The following is a 14,716-nucleotide window of genomic DNA, read 5'->3' as shown; positions in this document are numbered from 1 at the left end:
AACCTGGCTCACACTGGTAGCCCCGCCCTGCTGACTCCCTGAGGCCCCGCCCCACCCAACTTTCAGGCCCACCCAAGCTGTTGCTACTTGCTTAACCATAGGATTGGCCTGTCTTGGATCCTGCTTCAGGTTTTTCCTAAATTCTTTCAAACGAGCAGCATCGGGTCTCAGCGAGCCCCATACCTCTCATTAAGTAATACACAGAAACAAACACAGGGAGGCAGTAAAATGAGGATACAAAGAAACAGGTCCCAAATGAAAGAACAGAACAAAACCCCAAGAAAAGAACTAAGCGAAATGGAGATAAGCAACCTAACAGATGCTGAGTTCAAAATACTGCTTATAAGGATGCTCAATGAACTCAGTGAGGGCCTCAAGAGCATAAAAAAGTACCAGTCAGAAATGATCGCTGCACAGTTAGAAACGAAGGAGGCTTTAACTGAAATAAAGAATAATTTACATAGCTTCAATAATAGAGTACGTAAATCCAAGGAGCAAAACATCGATTTGGAATATAAGGAAGCAAAAAACGCCCAACCAGAACAGCAAAAAGAAAAAAGAATCCAAAAAAATGAGGATAGTGTAAGGAGCCTCTGGGACAACTTCAAGCGTGCCAACATTCGCATCTTGGGGGTGCCGGAAGGAGAAGAGAGAGAACAAGAAATCGAAAACCTGTTTGAAACAATCATGGCAGAAAACTTTCCTAACTTGGTGAAGGAAACAGACATACAAGTCCAGGAAGCACAGAGAGTCCCAAACAAGATGAACCCCAAGAGGCCCACACCAAGACACATCATCATCAAAATGCAAAAGGTTCAAGACAAAGAGAGAATCCTAAAAGCAGCAAGAGAAAGGCAGCTAGTTACCTACAAGGGAGTTCCCACTAGGCTGTCAGCTGATTTCTCAAAAGAAACTTTGCAGGCCAGAAGGGAGTGGCAAGAAATATTCAGAGTGATGAAAACCAAGAACCTACAACCAAAATTACTCTATCCTGCAAAGCTGTCATTTAGAATCGATGGACATATAAAAACTTTCCCAGACAAGAAAAAGTTAAAGGAGTTCATCACTACCAAACCGTTATTATATGAAATGATGAAGGGTCTTTTTAAAGAAAAAGATAAAATGTAGGAACAAACAAAATGGCAATGAATACATATCTATCAACAATGGAATCTACAAACAAAATGAACAGGAAGAACAGGAACATTCTCATAGATACAGAGAATATTTTGTTGGTTGCCAGTTGGGAAAGGGGTTGGGGGAATGGATGAAAAAGGTGAAGGGATTAAGAAGCACAAATTCATTGCTAGACTGACAAACCTCAAAGGGAACGGGGTTGGGGGGGTGGGAAGAAATAAACCAAAGAACTTATATGCATAACCAATGGACACGGACAATAGTATGGGAAAAGGTGGGAGGGGGGCGGGAGTGGGGAGGAGGGGGTCAATGGGGGAAAACTGTGGAACATCTGTAATACATTTTACATCCAACAATAAAGATGTGGGAAAAAAAAATAGATAGATAGATAGATAGATAGATAGATAGATAGATAAAGACATCCTGGCTAATACCTATCTCAAGAGGTTACATTAAGATTAAATAAGATAATATAACTGAAACCTTTTTTGCTATATATCTGATATAGAATAACTGCTCAATAAATGCAAGTTTTTTTAATAAGGCCAAAAAAAAAAAAAAAAAAAAAAATAAAATCAGTAAATAAAGCTTTAAAGTAAATTACTGAAAATTTAAATAGTCTACATATTTTATTTAAAATTATTCTCAATAAATTATGGCTTAGATTCAGCAGAATATTTATAAAATCAACTCTGAGCTGGTCCTGATAATGTTACCATTCTAACAATAGCAGTTCACTTACAAGTTATCTCTCATAAAATCAAGGTATGTGAAAAATTATAATACTGACATAAGAATACACTGAGTTTTTAGGTATAAATCAAACCAATGAAGAAAAACATTCTTTATCTTATACAAAGTGAAAAAAATGTATCCACTGGATATATCTGATAAGAATGCCCACAATCATCTAATTTAGTTTTTAATTTAAAACTTAAATTAAAACATTTACTCACGTAAGTTCATGTAGTTTTCTGCTCTTTTCCTGATCTGTAGCTTTCAACTTCTCATGTTCTACTCTGAGACGTTCCTGCTCTAACATCATTTTCTGGTTTTGGCTGACAAAAGAAAAGAAAAACATCGTAACATCAACAACGTGTTCTGAATGTTGTCATTAAGACTTTTCAAACTCTTTTGTTTTATTATTAATTTATTAATGTTATAAAGATGTTTCTCCTTTTTCCCCCCACTGACATCCTCCTCTCAACCCCACCCCCAATTGTTGTCTATGTCCATTGGTTATACATATAAATTCTTTGGTTTATCTCTCCCCCGCCCCAAGGTTTATCAGAAGACTTTTCAAATTCTTAAATTCTATAATCTCACCATTCAAACCACCAAGGCTTCCTGTGATCATGCCCCCACAGATGGAGTAAGATGACCTGGATACTTTCAACTATACTAATGTTTCTCATATTTTGGTTTGAAACCATGATTTTAGTCTTCTGTATCTTTCATCTCCCCAAATCCTTGTCCCTAAATCCATTAGGTATCAATAGGAAGACCAATGTCCCAAACTTTGTCTTCATTTATTTTTTATCCTCACTGAGGACATTTTTCCACTTTTTGTTCAGATAGAGTGGGAGCGAGAGAGAGAAACATCGACGTGAAACGGGCACATCGAGTGGCTGCCTCCTGCACGACCCAACCAAGGCCGGGGGAAAAACTGCAACCACGGTACATGCCCTTAGCGGAAACCGAACCTGGGACTCTCTGGACCGCAGGCCAATGCTCTCACCGCTGAGCCAAACCGGCCAGGACTGTCTTCATTTTTTTATGCTCCTCTGGTTCTTCCTCCTTAAATCGTAATTTAGACATAGTCCTCCAATTTTTATAAATTCTCTTTTATATGCATATGGTTATAAAAGTGGGAAAAAAATGTCTTCTTGATAAACAAAGACGACAACTTCTATTAAAATAAAAATTTTAAGCCTACAATTTCCAATAAAGATTTTCTCGGTTAAGAATATTTTTTAAAAGGAAGGAAATGATTAGAAGGAGATTGGGTTTCTATTTGCAATAATAGTTAAAGTTGCGTTTTTTCTTTTTACTGACTAGTTCCATCAAAAGACCCCCAAAATAGCCCTGGCCAGTTTGGCTCAGCGGTTAGAGCGTTGGCCTGCAGTCCGGAGAGACCCGGGTTCGGTTCCCGCTAAGGGCACGTACTTCAGTTGCAGTTTGTCCCCGGCCCTGGTTGGTCGTGCAGGTGGCAGCCACTCGATGTGTCCCTTCACGTCGATGTTTCTCTCTCTCTCTCCCTTCCTCTCTCTCCCTCCCACTCCATCTGTACAAAAAATGGAAAAATATCCTCGGGTGAGGATAAAAATAAATAAAAAAAAAAAGACCCCCAAAATACTTTCACTAGGAACTCAGAAGTTATAAATAAAAATATTATTTTTCAAGTCAAAAATTATAATTTCAATGAAAAATGCAGATATCTAGTAACATATTATCTAACAGTAACCAACTATTTCCTTTTAGCTAAACAGTCTTTCTGAGTTAGTTTTTAATATTTAGAGGAAAGAAACGTATACTTACTCGTGAAGATCAGTAATAAGTTTTTCTTTTGCCTCAACTTCATCTCTCAAGCTACTGATTTGTTTCTGATGAGTTTCTCTGTGGCTTTGGATCTGCTGTTCAACGGCTTGCTAAAATAATTGGGGGAAAAAGATACTAAGTCAGACTAATAAAGGTTAATGATGGCTGAAAGCCATTATAATCCAATTACATCAAACTTGCCTTAACTTCATTTGCAGTTTGAACCTTATTTAAGTGCTCCTTTTCCATTTCATGGACTTTTTCTGTTTGAATAGGGAGAGAAAACAGGAGAGGAAATAAGCCTTTAAAGTTCTTCATATATACCAAAGAGAAATAGGTTTTACAAGGAATATGTCCCTTAGCAGTTCTTGACTTTAAACTACCCAAATGACACACAATGAATCTTGCTAAGCTCAATGACATACTGACTAGTACACTTTATATCCTGTTTCCTTTATTTTCTTTACCAAATCCCAGAACAAATAGGTTAAGGCAAAGAAGGGAAACAAGACAGCTCTGTAAATTCTTTTTTTTTTAATCCTCACCCGAGGACATTTTTTTTCCTCCATTTTTTGTTCAGATAAAGTGGGAGGAAAAGAGAGGAAGAGAGAGAGAGAAACATCGAAGTGAAAGGGACACATCGAATAGCTGCCACCCGCACGACCAACCAGGGCCGGGGACAAACTGCAACCAAGGTACACCCCCTTAGCGGGAACCGAACCCGGGTCTCTCTGGACTACAGGCTGACACTCTAACCGCTGAGCCAAACCGGCCAAGGCGCTTTGTAAGTTCTTATGTCAAGATATGTCTGTGTATAAACTTTATATATATTTACAATCTCATAACTTTGTGGAAAATTCCCAGATTGACTACTTTCATATTCAAACACAACTTCAAAAATGTTTCAAAGCATTATTAAAATGTATTATTTGTTTACTAATCCAAGTTATCCAGATTCCTACTATTGTTTATCAGTGCAAATATAAGTTTACTACAATTACGCTAAAGGACAAATTAATAGACATATGTCATAAACAATTAGAAGTTATACCTTGTGCTCGAAGCTGGACTAGTTCTTCACTGAGGGAATCGACAGATTCCTCCAGCTGTCTTTTCTTTTGTTCCACATTTTGAAGGTATTCAGTCAATGACTTAATTTTGGCTTCATGCTTTTGGGAAAAATGTACTGATATGAAGTGAAAAAAAATCTCACACACACATTTTATTGTTAAGAATATTTGAAAATAAGCAAGTTTTATCGATGTGTATTAACATAAAATACACTTAAAACTAATATGTTCAGGGGACAATTTTACAATGAAAAAGAATTTAACCAATGAAATGGTCATCGCATAGCTTATAACACTTGTAAACAAAGGCATTGAAGGCTGAAAAAAGAAATATTCTTATTGTTTTCTCCATATGTAATTATTCCCTTTTGTCTATAATTGCTATCTTGGTAATTGCCTCCTTCATTCAGTTGGAAAAGCCAGAAAACTGGCCTTGCAGTTTTATCCACCCTAGAATTCTTCTAGATTCTTCAACAGTCAATCTTTCTAGTAAGTCTGTATACTTAACATATACATGTTGGCAAATACATCCCAGTTAAATCATTTATGTTACTATTAATGCAGCAAATTAGGAAAAACTGATTAAATTAACCTTTCTATTTTGTTACTCAAAACTACCTATGGAAGTTCATTTTTCTTAAAACTTTCACAGTAAATAAAACTTATATGTGGGTATTCAAAACAAAAAGAAAACTGTTTTGTTAATACATACTTGAGAGATACGAAGCTGGCATGCTGCTAACTCCTTTTCATTTTCTTCCATTTTTTTGTTACTCTCAGTTTGTGTGCTTTCTAACTGTTTGCAGCGTTTTACCATTGTTTTTACTTCTGACTTCATTTTGCTAATGTAGAGCCTTGCAACGGTGAACTCTTCATCTATCATGCCAGTTCCCTCAGGCTGCTATGAAAAAACAGTTAAAAAAAAAAAGAGAGAGACAAAAATACCCAGTGTGTTAAGCTTACCCAGTAAGACTCTAAAATCTTAGAACAAAATTAAATATATTTTAATATTACTCAATATTCATTGGAAGTCTGGAGTTTTCTTTGATTAAATATTGTTTTTAATAAAGGACAAATAGAACTTAATGTTTGCCTGCCTTCTTTTCTAAACTTAATGCTAATACATGTTACAAGAAAAAAACGTACACCTAACAAACAAACCCCTGATGAATTCTGTTTCAAAATTTGGATTTCCTCTTCACAGGCTCTGTTCAGTAAATTTATTGTTGATCATGTGTAACTTCCAGTGTAAAACTTAACAGATAAGGATGTTTAGTTGGCAAAGAAATGATGAGTTTGAAGCTCACCAAGGAGGAACTGCACTCTACATTCTGTAGCTTTCATTATAAAATTCCAGTACCACATTCAGTGTCAAAATTAAACAAGTAGAATTTGAAATGAAAAACACATTGCCATTTACATTTGCATCAAAAAGAAAAAAGAAACACTTAGATATAAATGTGACATAATATGTATAAGATCTTTATGGGGAAACTATAAAACAGTGACAAAAGAAATCAAAGAAATAGATGGAGATATTCCACATTCATGGACAGGAAGGCAATACTGTTAAAATATCAGTTCTTCCCAACTTGATCTATGTATTTAATCTAATCTCAATAAAAATCCTAGCAAGTTACTTTGTGGATATCAACAAACTGATTCTAAAGTTTACATGAAAAGGCAAAAGACCCTGAATAACCAACACAATATTAAAGAAGAACAATGTTGGAAGACAAATGCTACCCAACTACAAAATTTACTATAAAGCTACAGTAATCAAAATGATGTGATGTTGGCAAAAGAATAGACAAATAGATCAGTGGAACAGAATAGAGCCCAGGAATACACACATGCAGAGGGTCAACTGATCTGTGACAATGGATCAAAGGCAATTCAATGGAGAAAAAACAGTCTTTACAACAAGTCTGCTGGCACAAGTGGCCATCCCCATGTAAATCAACGAATTCTGACAGACTTTATTTTTATTTATTTATTTATTTATTTATTTATTTATTTATTTATTTATTTATTTATTTTTATCCTCACCCGAGGACATTCTTTCATCCTTTGTTCAGGTAGAGTGGGAGGGAGAGAGAGGAACAGAGGGAGAGAGAGAAACATCGATGCGAAAGGAACACATCTAGTGGTTGCCACCCGCACAACCGACCAGGGCTGGGGACAAACTGCAACCGAGGTACATGCCCTTAGCAGGAACCGAACCCGGGTCTCTCAGGACCGCAGGCGGACGCTCTAACCGCTGAGCCAAACCGGCCAGGGCGAATTCTGACAGACTTTATACCCTTCAGAAAAATTAACTCCAAACAGATCATAAACCTAAATATAAATGCAAAATTTAAAAACTTCTAGAAGATAACACAGGAGAAAATATAGGTGACCTTGAGTTTGAATATGAATTTTTAGACACAACACCAGAAACATAATCCATGAAAGAAAAAACTGGTTAAGTTGGACTTTGTAAAATTTCTCCTTTGTAAAAGACACTTAGAAGAATAAAAAGAAAAACAATAGACTGGGAGAAATATATGCAAAATACCTATCTGATAAAGAACTTATCCAAAACATAACTCTTAAAACTCAACAATAAGAAAACAAGCAACCCAAATGCAAATTAAAATGAGATACCACTACACGTCTTTCAGAATGGCTCAAAACCAAAAAACCAGTGACACCAAATACTGGTGAGAATGGGCAGTAACAGGAACTCTCACTCATTGCTGGTGGGGATGCACACTGGTGCAGTCACTTTGGGAGTTTCTTATACAGCTAAGTCTTAACATATAATCTAACAATAATTGATGTGTTTCTCTCTCTTCCTCCTTCCCTTCCACTCTCTCTAAAAAGCAATGGAAAAATATCCTCAGGTGAGGATTAAAAATAAATACATACATACATACATACATACAAATAATACACGAGGAGAAAGGTTATAAGAATCTTGCCTCCACCAACAAACAACAGCTTTGAATAACAACCAATAAAACCAAAAGAAGGAATGTATGCTCCATACTGAAATCCTTTATTTCATTTCCAATTTTTGTCAAACTTGGCCTTTAAGTATGCTCTCACTATAAACCCAATTATAAATTGTTCTGTGTGTAACTATAATTAGGCTTTAATAAAAAATGTGAAGTCCAAACAAATACTTATTGCAACATATAAATCTTTCCATGTTATATATATGTTTTTGCAGTTAAGTCTTAGTTTACCTTTTTGGTCTAAGTTTCAAATCTACTAGGTCACTTATTTTTTACCACATGCCTAGTGATAACATAACCAACATTATTATTATCCTTAAAAGAAGTAATAGAAAAGAAAAATGCATAGATAAAAATAAGTGTGGCCAAATTTTGATAACTGATAACTCTGAGTTTCACAGTATTATTCTTAGTTATGTTTGAACTTTTTCATAATAAAATTTAAAGAAAAAAATGAATTAGTGGTGCTCATTTTTTTTTCTTCTTAAACAGTTAAAGCAACTATAGGCCAATTCACTTGAGTTTACTCCCTGAGCTAATCTTCACTGCTGTTCCAATTATATACTGTCATGTATGGTAATCCATTAACATAATGTATAGTAATCCATGAACATAATTTCTAAGTGCAAAATCTTTATATAGTAGAAGAATTAAACATGAAGTCCAAATAAATGCTACTTACTATTATTCATCTACTCGAATACCCCATTCTCTTCCCTTTTCTCATCTGTTTAAAATGAAGATATACCATCCATCTACCACACATGATTATTACAAAGAAGAGATAAATAGGTAAGAAAAGAACTTTGTAAAGAAATAAGAAGTAAATAAAAGTATGAGCCGCATGCGATAATTACACTCGATATTTGGTTATTATATCTACCTTTACATCATTATTTCCTACAGCAATTCCGATTTCTGCAAGGTCTTTTAGTAAAGATGCCATCATCTCAGCTGCTCGTTTCTTCTGGTGGTTAGTCATATCCTTAAGTTTCTGAAGCTCAGCATCTATACTTGCTAAAGTTGCCTAGAAGATCCAAAAATAAAAGGTACAGTTAAGTCTATTAAATAAAAGATCAATTCAAATGTTGACAGGTATTTCAAGTTTTCACCTAATACTCACAAAATTATTTTGCATCCTTAAATAGCTTCCAGTTCAAACTTAAAAATATTTTAGACCTAATAGACAATGTAAAGTTGCCATACTGTGCTCCAGTAAGAACAGTAGTTTGTATTACAGTGATACCTCGGTTCTCGAACATAATTCGTTCCAGGACGGTCGAGAACCAAATTGTTCGAGAACCGAAGCAATGAAACCCAATAGGAAATAATGGAAACTGGATTAATTTGTTCCAAGCCCCAGAAAATGCCTATTTACTGGCCTAATTTGTATATAATATGTAGAAAAACATAAGTCTCAACAAGAAATAAAAGTGTACAGTATGTCTAAGGGTTAAATTCAGTGTAAAGCGTGACTCTCTCTCTGCACTCACACTGATGACGCAAGCAAGGCGCGCTGGGCCGAATGAACGCCATTCGGCTCAACTCGGCTCATCTCGGAAGTTTGAGTTCCAAATATTTGTTCGGATTCCAAGACAAAAGTTTCTCGAATCTCCTGGTCGAATACCGATTTGGTCGAAAGTCAAGGCGTTCGAGAACCGAGGTATCACTGTACTTCATTAATTTTTGAAATTGGATAATGTTTTTTGCCTTGAAATGGCCAACTTCCAAATTCATTAGATTCAATATTCATTTATTGCCATAAGTCTGAGCAAATTAATATTAGAATGGAATTGAGAATATTTTTATTTATCTATTTATTTTTATTTATTTTTTTATTTTTTATTTTGGTTTCAAGGTTTATTGAGGCAGGTGAGAAGACAATGATTGCATAGCAAAGAAAATGTCAGCAGGGCCTCTCGGTCCTAAAATGTTAACACATGCGGTAGGCATGGGGACGTGGGGACACAGGGTGACCTGGCCCAGATGGAAGGACACCAGCAGTCCCAGTCCACAGCACTCTGTAGCACCTGCTGGGGAGGGGCAGAGCCAGTGGAAGGTCTCCGACTCTGAACATAATCCCCAAGTCCCAATATTTTTAGATGGCTGGTATATTCTCTTTACCTTCTATATACCTACTTAGGTACCAAAGTGTTAAGAAAGAAAAAACGTTATCTTACCGATTTCTGATTCAGTTCATCACTAAGTAATTCATATTCCTTAGTTTTGTCTTCAACTTCCTGAGACTTCTGATCATAGTTGACAGCAAGTTCCTCCAAGGCTTGTAAAACTTCTTTTACTTCTTCTTTAGAGGCATCATTTTCTGCCTGAAGGCGATTCAGTTCAGCTTGCATATTATCTTGATCCCTTCTGGTAGATGCCAGAAGCTACATGAAAAAGTAAAGTTACCAAAAGTACTATATAGGTTATAAAACAATCTATTTGCTAAGCACAAAGGGGAGGAAATGTGGATGCTATTAAGTGTGGTAACAATATTAATTCATTCAACAGATTTACTGAATGTTTACTATGTGCAGGCACTATGCTAGATCCTAATGGAATCTAATCAAATAAAAACTCTGTCATTGAGGAATCTAAATGAGAACACAACTACATAAATGGAATACAAGATGATATGTAAGAGCCATAAAAGAGGGACAGGATACAACATAGTGCTTGGTAGTATAAAAAAGGAGGTGAGGATACTACTTTTGTAGGAAAACCAGAGGGAATGGAGAAAGTGCCTAGGATAGGTAGATTTTAGTCAAGTGCAAATTAATGTAACAGAAAGACAAAGGTATTCTAGGCTCATGAATAATGTGCATAAAAAAAGAAATTAATAGATATTTAGAAATTTTGCTTTCAAGTTTAGATTTGGGACAACAAGGAGTGGCTTCTAAGCCACAGCTCAGGAAAACTTGGTATTGGCATATAAAATCTTAAGTGGAAAGAAGCCAACAGACTAAGAGGATACTGCAATCATCCAGGGTCAGTGGCTTTTAAGTAAGGGCATATGAAAATATGTGGGTATATTAATAATGGAGTGGAATGGTACTGGCACTTAGAAGCTGGATCCAGGGATACTAAAAATCCTGTAATGCACAGGACAGAACAATATAATTAAGTATTAGGCAGATGGCCAGAAGAAAGGGGTAGGGGGGCTGGAGCTGAGTGGAGATGGGTAAGGGGAGTAAAATGGGGACATTTGTAATAGTGTAAACAAACAAAAAAGAACCAGGCAAATGCTACTAGTGCCCTTTTGAGAAAGAATGCTATAGTTGAAATAAGTATAAAGAACATCTGATTAATGGTGGATATGTCTTTCTTACTGAAGCCGCACAGTCTTTGCCAACCTTCCCCAAAACAAACCTTCAATGAAGGACCATTTTTAAAATTATTCCCCTGCTTTGCAGCTGAGATAAAATGAGGGTCCAAGTTATTAAATTATGGAGGAGAAAGTTTGAAGATGGCAGAAAGGAACAACAGGTTAGATGAGGGTAGAAATGTGAAGGAGTAAAAAATGATTTTATTCACTGACATTCTCATTCCAATAAAAGTCATACCCCAACTTATGCAAATATTAAAAACAAAGTCAACGGGATTCAGAAATCAATCTTTTCTTTCTCCAATAATCCCTTTAGACCTAACCTGTAAGTGAATAAAACACTGAGTTTTTAATATTCCTTCCCTAATTTCCATTGTAAACACTGTACTTTTTCTTAAGGGAGAGGGAGTCTAAAGTTATTCCATCCTACTGCAATAAGTCTTTCCCAAGGATCAATAAGAAATGTTTTGGAGAGCCCAGCTGGTGTGGCTTAGGGGTTGAGCATCAACCCATCAACCCATGCACAGGAGGTCGCTGGTTTGATTTCTGGTCAGGACATGTGCCCGGGTTGTGGGCTTGATCCCCAAGCACAGGGGGCATGCAGGAGACAGCCAATCGATGTTGATGTTTCTATTTTCTCTTCCTCTCCCATCCTCTTTCTAAAACCAATGAATACATTACAAAAAATGTTTGGGGGAGAATAAGGAAACAAAACAGCACTGTATTTTTAAGCGAGAGGAACCCAGAGTTTAAAAAAAAATTCAGTAGATGTGTGTTACAAAATATATTTTTTAAAAAGTTATCCTCTCCCCTCCAGTTAGATAGAACTCAACCTTAAACCTTAAGAGGAAGTCAACCTGTGCTTCAACCATATGATATACCAATTTCATAGATATCCACAATGAAGCATGCACATATTAAAAAAACTTTTAATGTACTCTAGTATATTCTGAGCTCTGTAGATTTATCTTTCATGTTTTTATGGAAATAATATGAAAGGTATACAACTACCTCTTACTGATCCAACACTGGTGTCTTCAATTTCAATGACAAATTATAAAGCTTTTCTGGGAATATGAAAAGTATTCAACTTACCTCTTCCTGATCCAACATTTGTGTCTTCAATTTCTCTACCAACTGGCTCTGTTGATTAATTTCCTCATCCTAGAATTTTAATGTAACAAGTAGCTCACAACCTGGTTGTAACTGTTTCCTAACACAAAACATAACTATCCCCCCACCAAAATATTTCAAAACCACTTCTCCAAATTTCACATAGTTTATGCCAATCTCTTAATAATGAAATAGATGTAATATCTTTCAATTATCAATAATTGTAACACTTATCATGCAGTAGACAAAAAGCTTATAAACATATTTATCGTGAAATTAAAAAAAAAACTATTCATTAAATATTTAAATGCAAAAAAAATAATTAACATGTGTAAAGCTATTATTGAAAATAATGGCCACGCAGCCATATCAAATCTGCCATCTCTGCTTAAAATACATAAAAATGCATTCCCTGGCCAGTTTGGCTCAGTAATTAGAGCCCTGGTCCTCAGACCAAAGGGTCTTGGGTTCGATTCCCGGTGAAGGGCATATAAATGGGTTGCAGGTTTGTCCCAGACCCCAGCTGGGTCATACGGGAGGCAACCAATTGATGTGTCTTTCTTGCATCAATGGTTCTGTTTCTTTCTCTCTCTCTCTCCCTCCTTACCCCCTTTCCACTCTATCATAAAAAAAAAAAAAAACAATGAAAAAATATCCTCAGAGGAGGATTAACAAAAAAACAAACGAACAAAACAAAAACATAAAAATACCACCTAAGAACAAAAAAAAAACTAGAACTATTTTCTTCTGGTCTCTTATTACTTGTTTTCCCCCTTCCTCTCTATTTGGTTCATAATTTATTGTTCAAACTACTGATATTATCAATGCAGGAAGAAGATATTTTCACTCAATTCTGTTCTGCTAGCTAATCTCTTACATTGTATTTTATTAGTCTTCAGACCCCTGAATCTAAGAGGCCATTTTATTAAGTCTCTCCAATGATCCAATGCCAAATTTCCATTAGGAAGTTCTCTTAGCTTAAAAATGAAAGTAAAAACAGACATGCCTCATATAGTTTCTGCATAGAAACAGAAATTGTGATTTTCTTTTTGTTAATACAATCATTTTCAAAAGGCTAAAGAAGTCAAGGAAGATGTATATAAATCATGAGAACTAATATATATTAAAATTAGAAAATAAAAATACCCATAGCAATATTCTAGAACAGAACAGAACATGAACAATACCTACCTTGTCATCAAGTTGTTTGTACAATTTTGCAATTTCTTCTTCACACTTTCTTCTTTCAGCATCAGTCATGTTTCCAGTAACTCCAATTGTGGCTGCTGGTTTATCATTATTAACAGCAATATCCTTATCCACCGTGAAAGCTTCCAAGTTGGCTTTCTCTTTGTCAAACTGTTCATCAATAGGCACTGTCTCTCCTAAATTAAGGCAACAGAAGGGCTAGTAAAAATTCACCTAAAACTAATTTCAATTTTATTCAATTTCAGCAGCTCCTACCAAATTTATCTGCTCAGTCCCTAAGATTTGAAAAGATGCAATTACCTTTGACTCTCCCCAACTTGTATTCTAGTCATCAAATCTTTATTACTTCTACCCTAATCTAGGCACCCTGTCATCTTATGACTTTTATAGTTTCCAAGTTGGACTTTGTGCCTGTATTTATTATTTCAGGTAAAATCAGAATTTAATGTAAAGATTTTATTAATTTTTATTTGATGATCCCTAATACCTAAAAAGTGAAAATGGGTATGTTTTATTTTATTATATTCATACCTGAATCTCAACTTTATAAAACAGCTCTAAATCTGTATTCAACAACTACAAATGACAAATTTTTAAGTTATTACCATTACGCCATCGGTTGAGTTCATTTTCAAGCCACTGAATGGTGTTACGGAGGGTCTTATTTTTTTCTTTTTCTCTCTCATACTTCTTTTTCCATTGTTCCGCAGTTAGCTCTACATTGACACAAACTGTGTTCTTAATTGTTTTGGCCCTAAGAGAAGTGATTGGGGAAAAAAAGAATGTGACTGAAATTATTTTCAATTGATACCCAATTTCTCTAGGTAATATATGTATGTATGGCTAACTTAACTCTTGTTGTCCAGTTAACTCTAACTAAATATTAAGAGCTATATTAAGTACAGTGCTTATTCATACCCCAACTAAATTTGAGCCAGCCTCAACATCTGTAAATAGCTTTAAAAAAAAAATCAGCAACCTGATGAGGATAAAACGTAGGGCCTATATTTTCTAATTCATTTGCAAAGTTGAATAAAAGAAATTATTGTTGAAGGTCAAAGATAAAGCCATCATTATTTTCTTAGACTAACCATCTCATACAGATTACTTGAACCCTGTCACTTATGCCAACAGGTTTAACATACAATTATATGTATCAGACTGGTATTTTATTACCTGATCCAAATACTTATTTTCTTTAAAGCAGAGTTAAAGCTTCTCATATAAATTTGACTAAATATATCATTTTACTTTGATGTTTACAACTTAATTAAAATCCAAGCAGTCTAAAAAAATGGACCTTATACTATCCGTCTCTCAATTTA

At 35.3% G+C, this 14,716-nt stretch overlaps 1 protein-coding gene across 2 annotated transcripts in view; it reads right to left on the bottom strand.

The window, feature by feature from the left end:
- The window catches only part of KIF5B (kinesin family member 5B), a 53,460-nt gene that overhangs the window by 11,046 nt on the left and 27,698 nt on the right, over positions 1–14,716 (bottom strand). The window contains exons 11-20 of one of the 2 annotated variants that reach the window (XM_036252979.1): positions 13,997–14,145; positions 13,374–13,567; positions 12,165–12,233; positions 9,925–10,131; positions 8,628–8,771; positions 5,458–5,646; positions 4,727–4,844; positions 3,877–3,938; positions 3,676–3,785; positions 2,094–2,195 (exon numbers count right to left, since the gene is read on the bottom strand). In XM_036252979.1, the coding sequence (XP_036108872.1) occupies positions 2,094–2,195; positions 3,676–3,785; positions 3,877–3,938; positions 4,727–4,844; positions 5,458–5,646; positions 8,628–8,771; positions 9,925–10,131; positions 12,165–12,233; positions 13,374–13,567; positions 13,997–14,145 (1,344 nt within the window). The remainder of the gene's footprint in view (positions 1–2,093; positions 2,196–3,675; positions 3,786–3,876; positions 3,939–4,726; positions 4,845–5,457; positions 5,647–8,627; positions 8,772–9,924; positions 10,132–12,164; positions 12,234–13,373; positions 13,568–13,996; positions 14,146–14,716) is intronic. The other variant, XM_036252988.1, reaches the window with a different exon arrangement.

The sequence above is a fragment of the Molossus molossus genome, unplaced genomic scaffold, assembly GCF_014108415.1.
Source record: "Molossus molossus isolate mMolMol1 unplaced genomic scaffold, mMolMol1.p scaffold_m16_p_1, whole genome shotgun sequence".
In the NCBI taxonomy this organism is placed as follows: Eukaryota; Metazoa; Chordata; class Mammalia; order Chiroptera; family Molossidae; genus Molossus; species Molossus molossus.
Note: the sequence above shows the minus strand (reverse complement) of the source record. Positions and strands in the feature narration are given on the sequence as shown.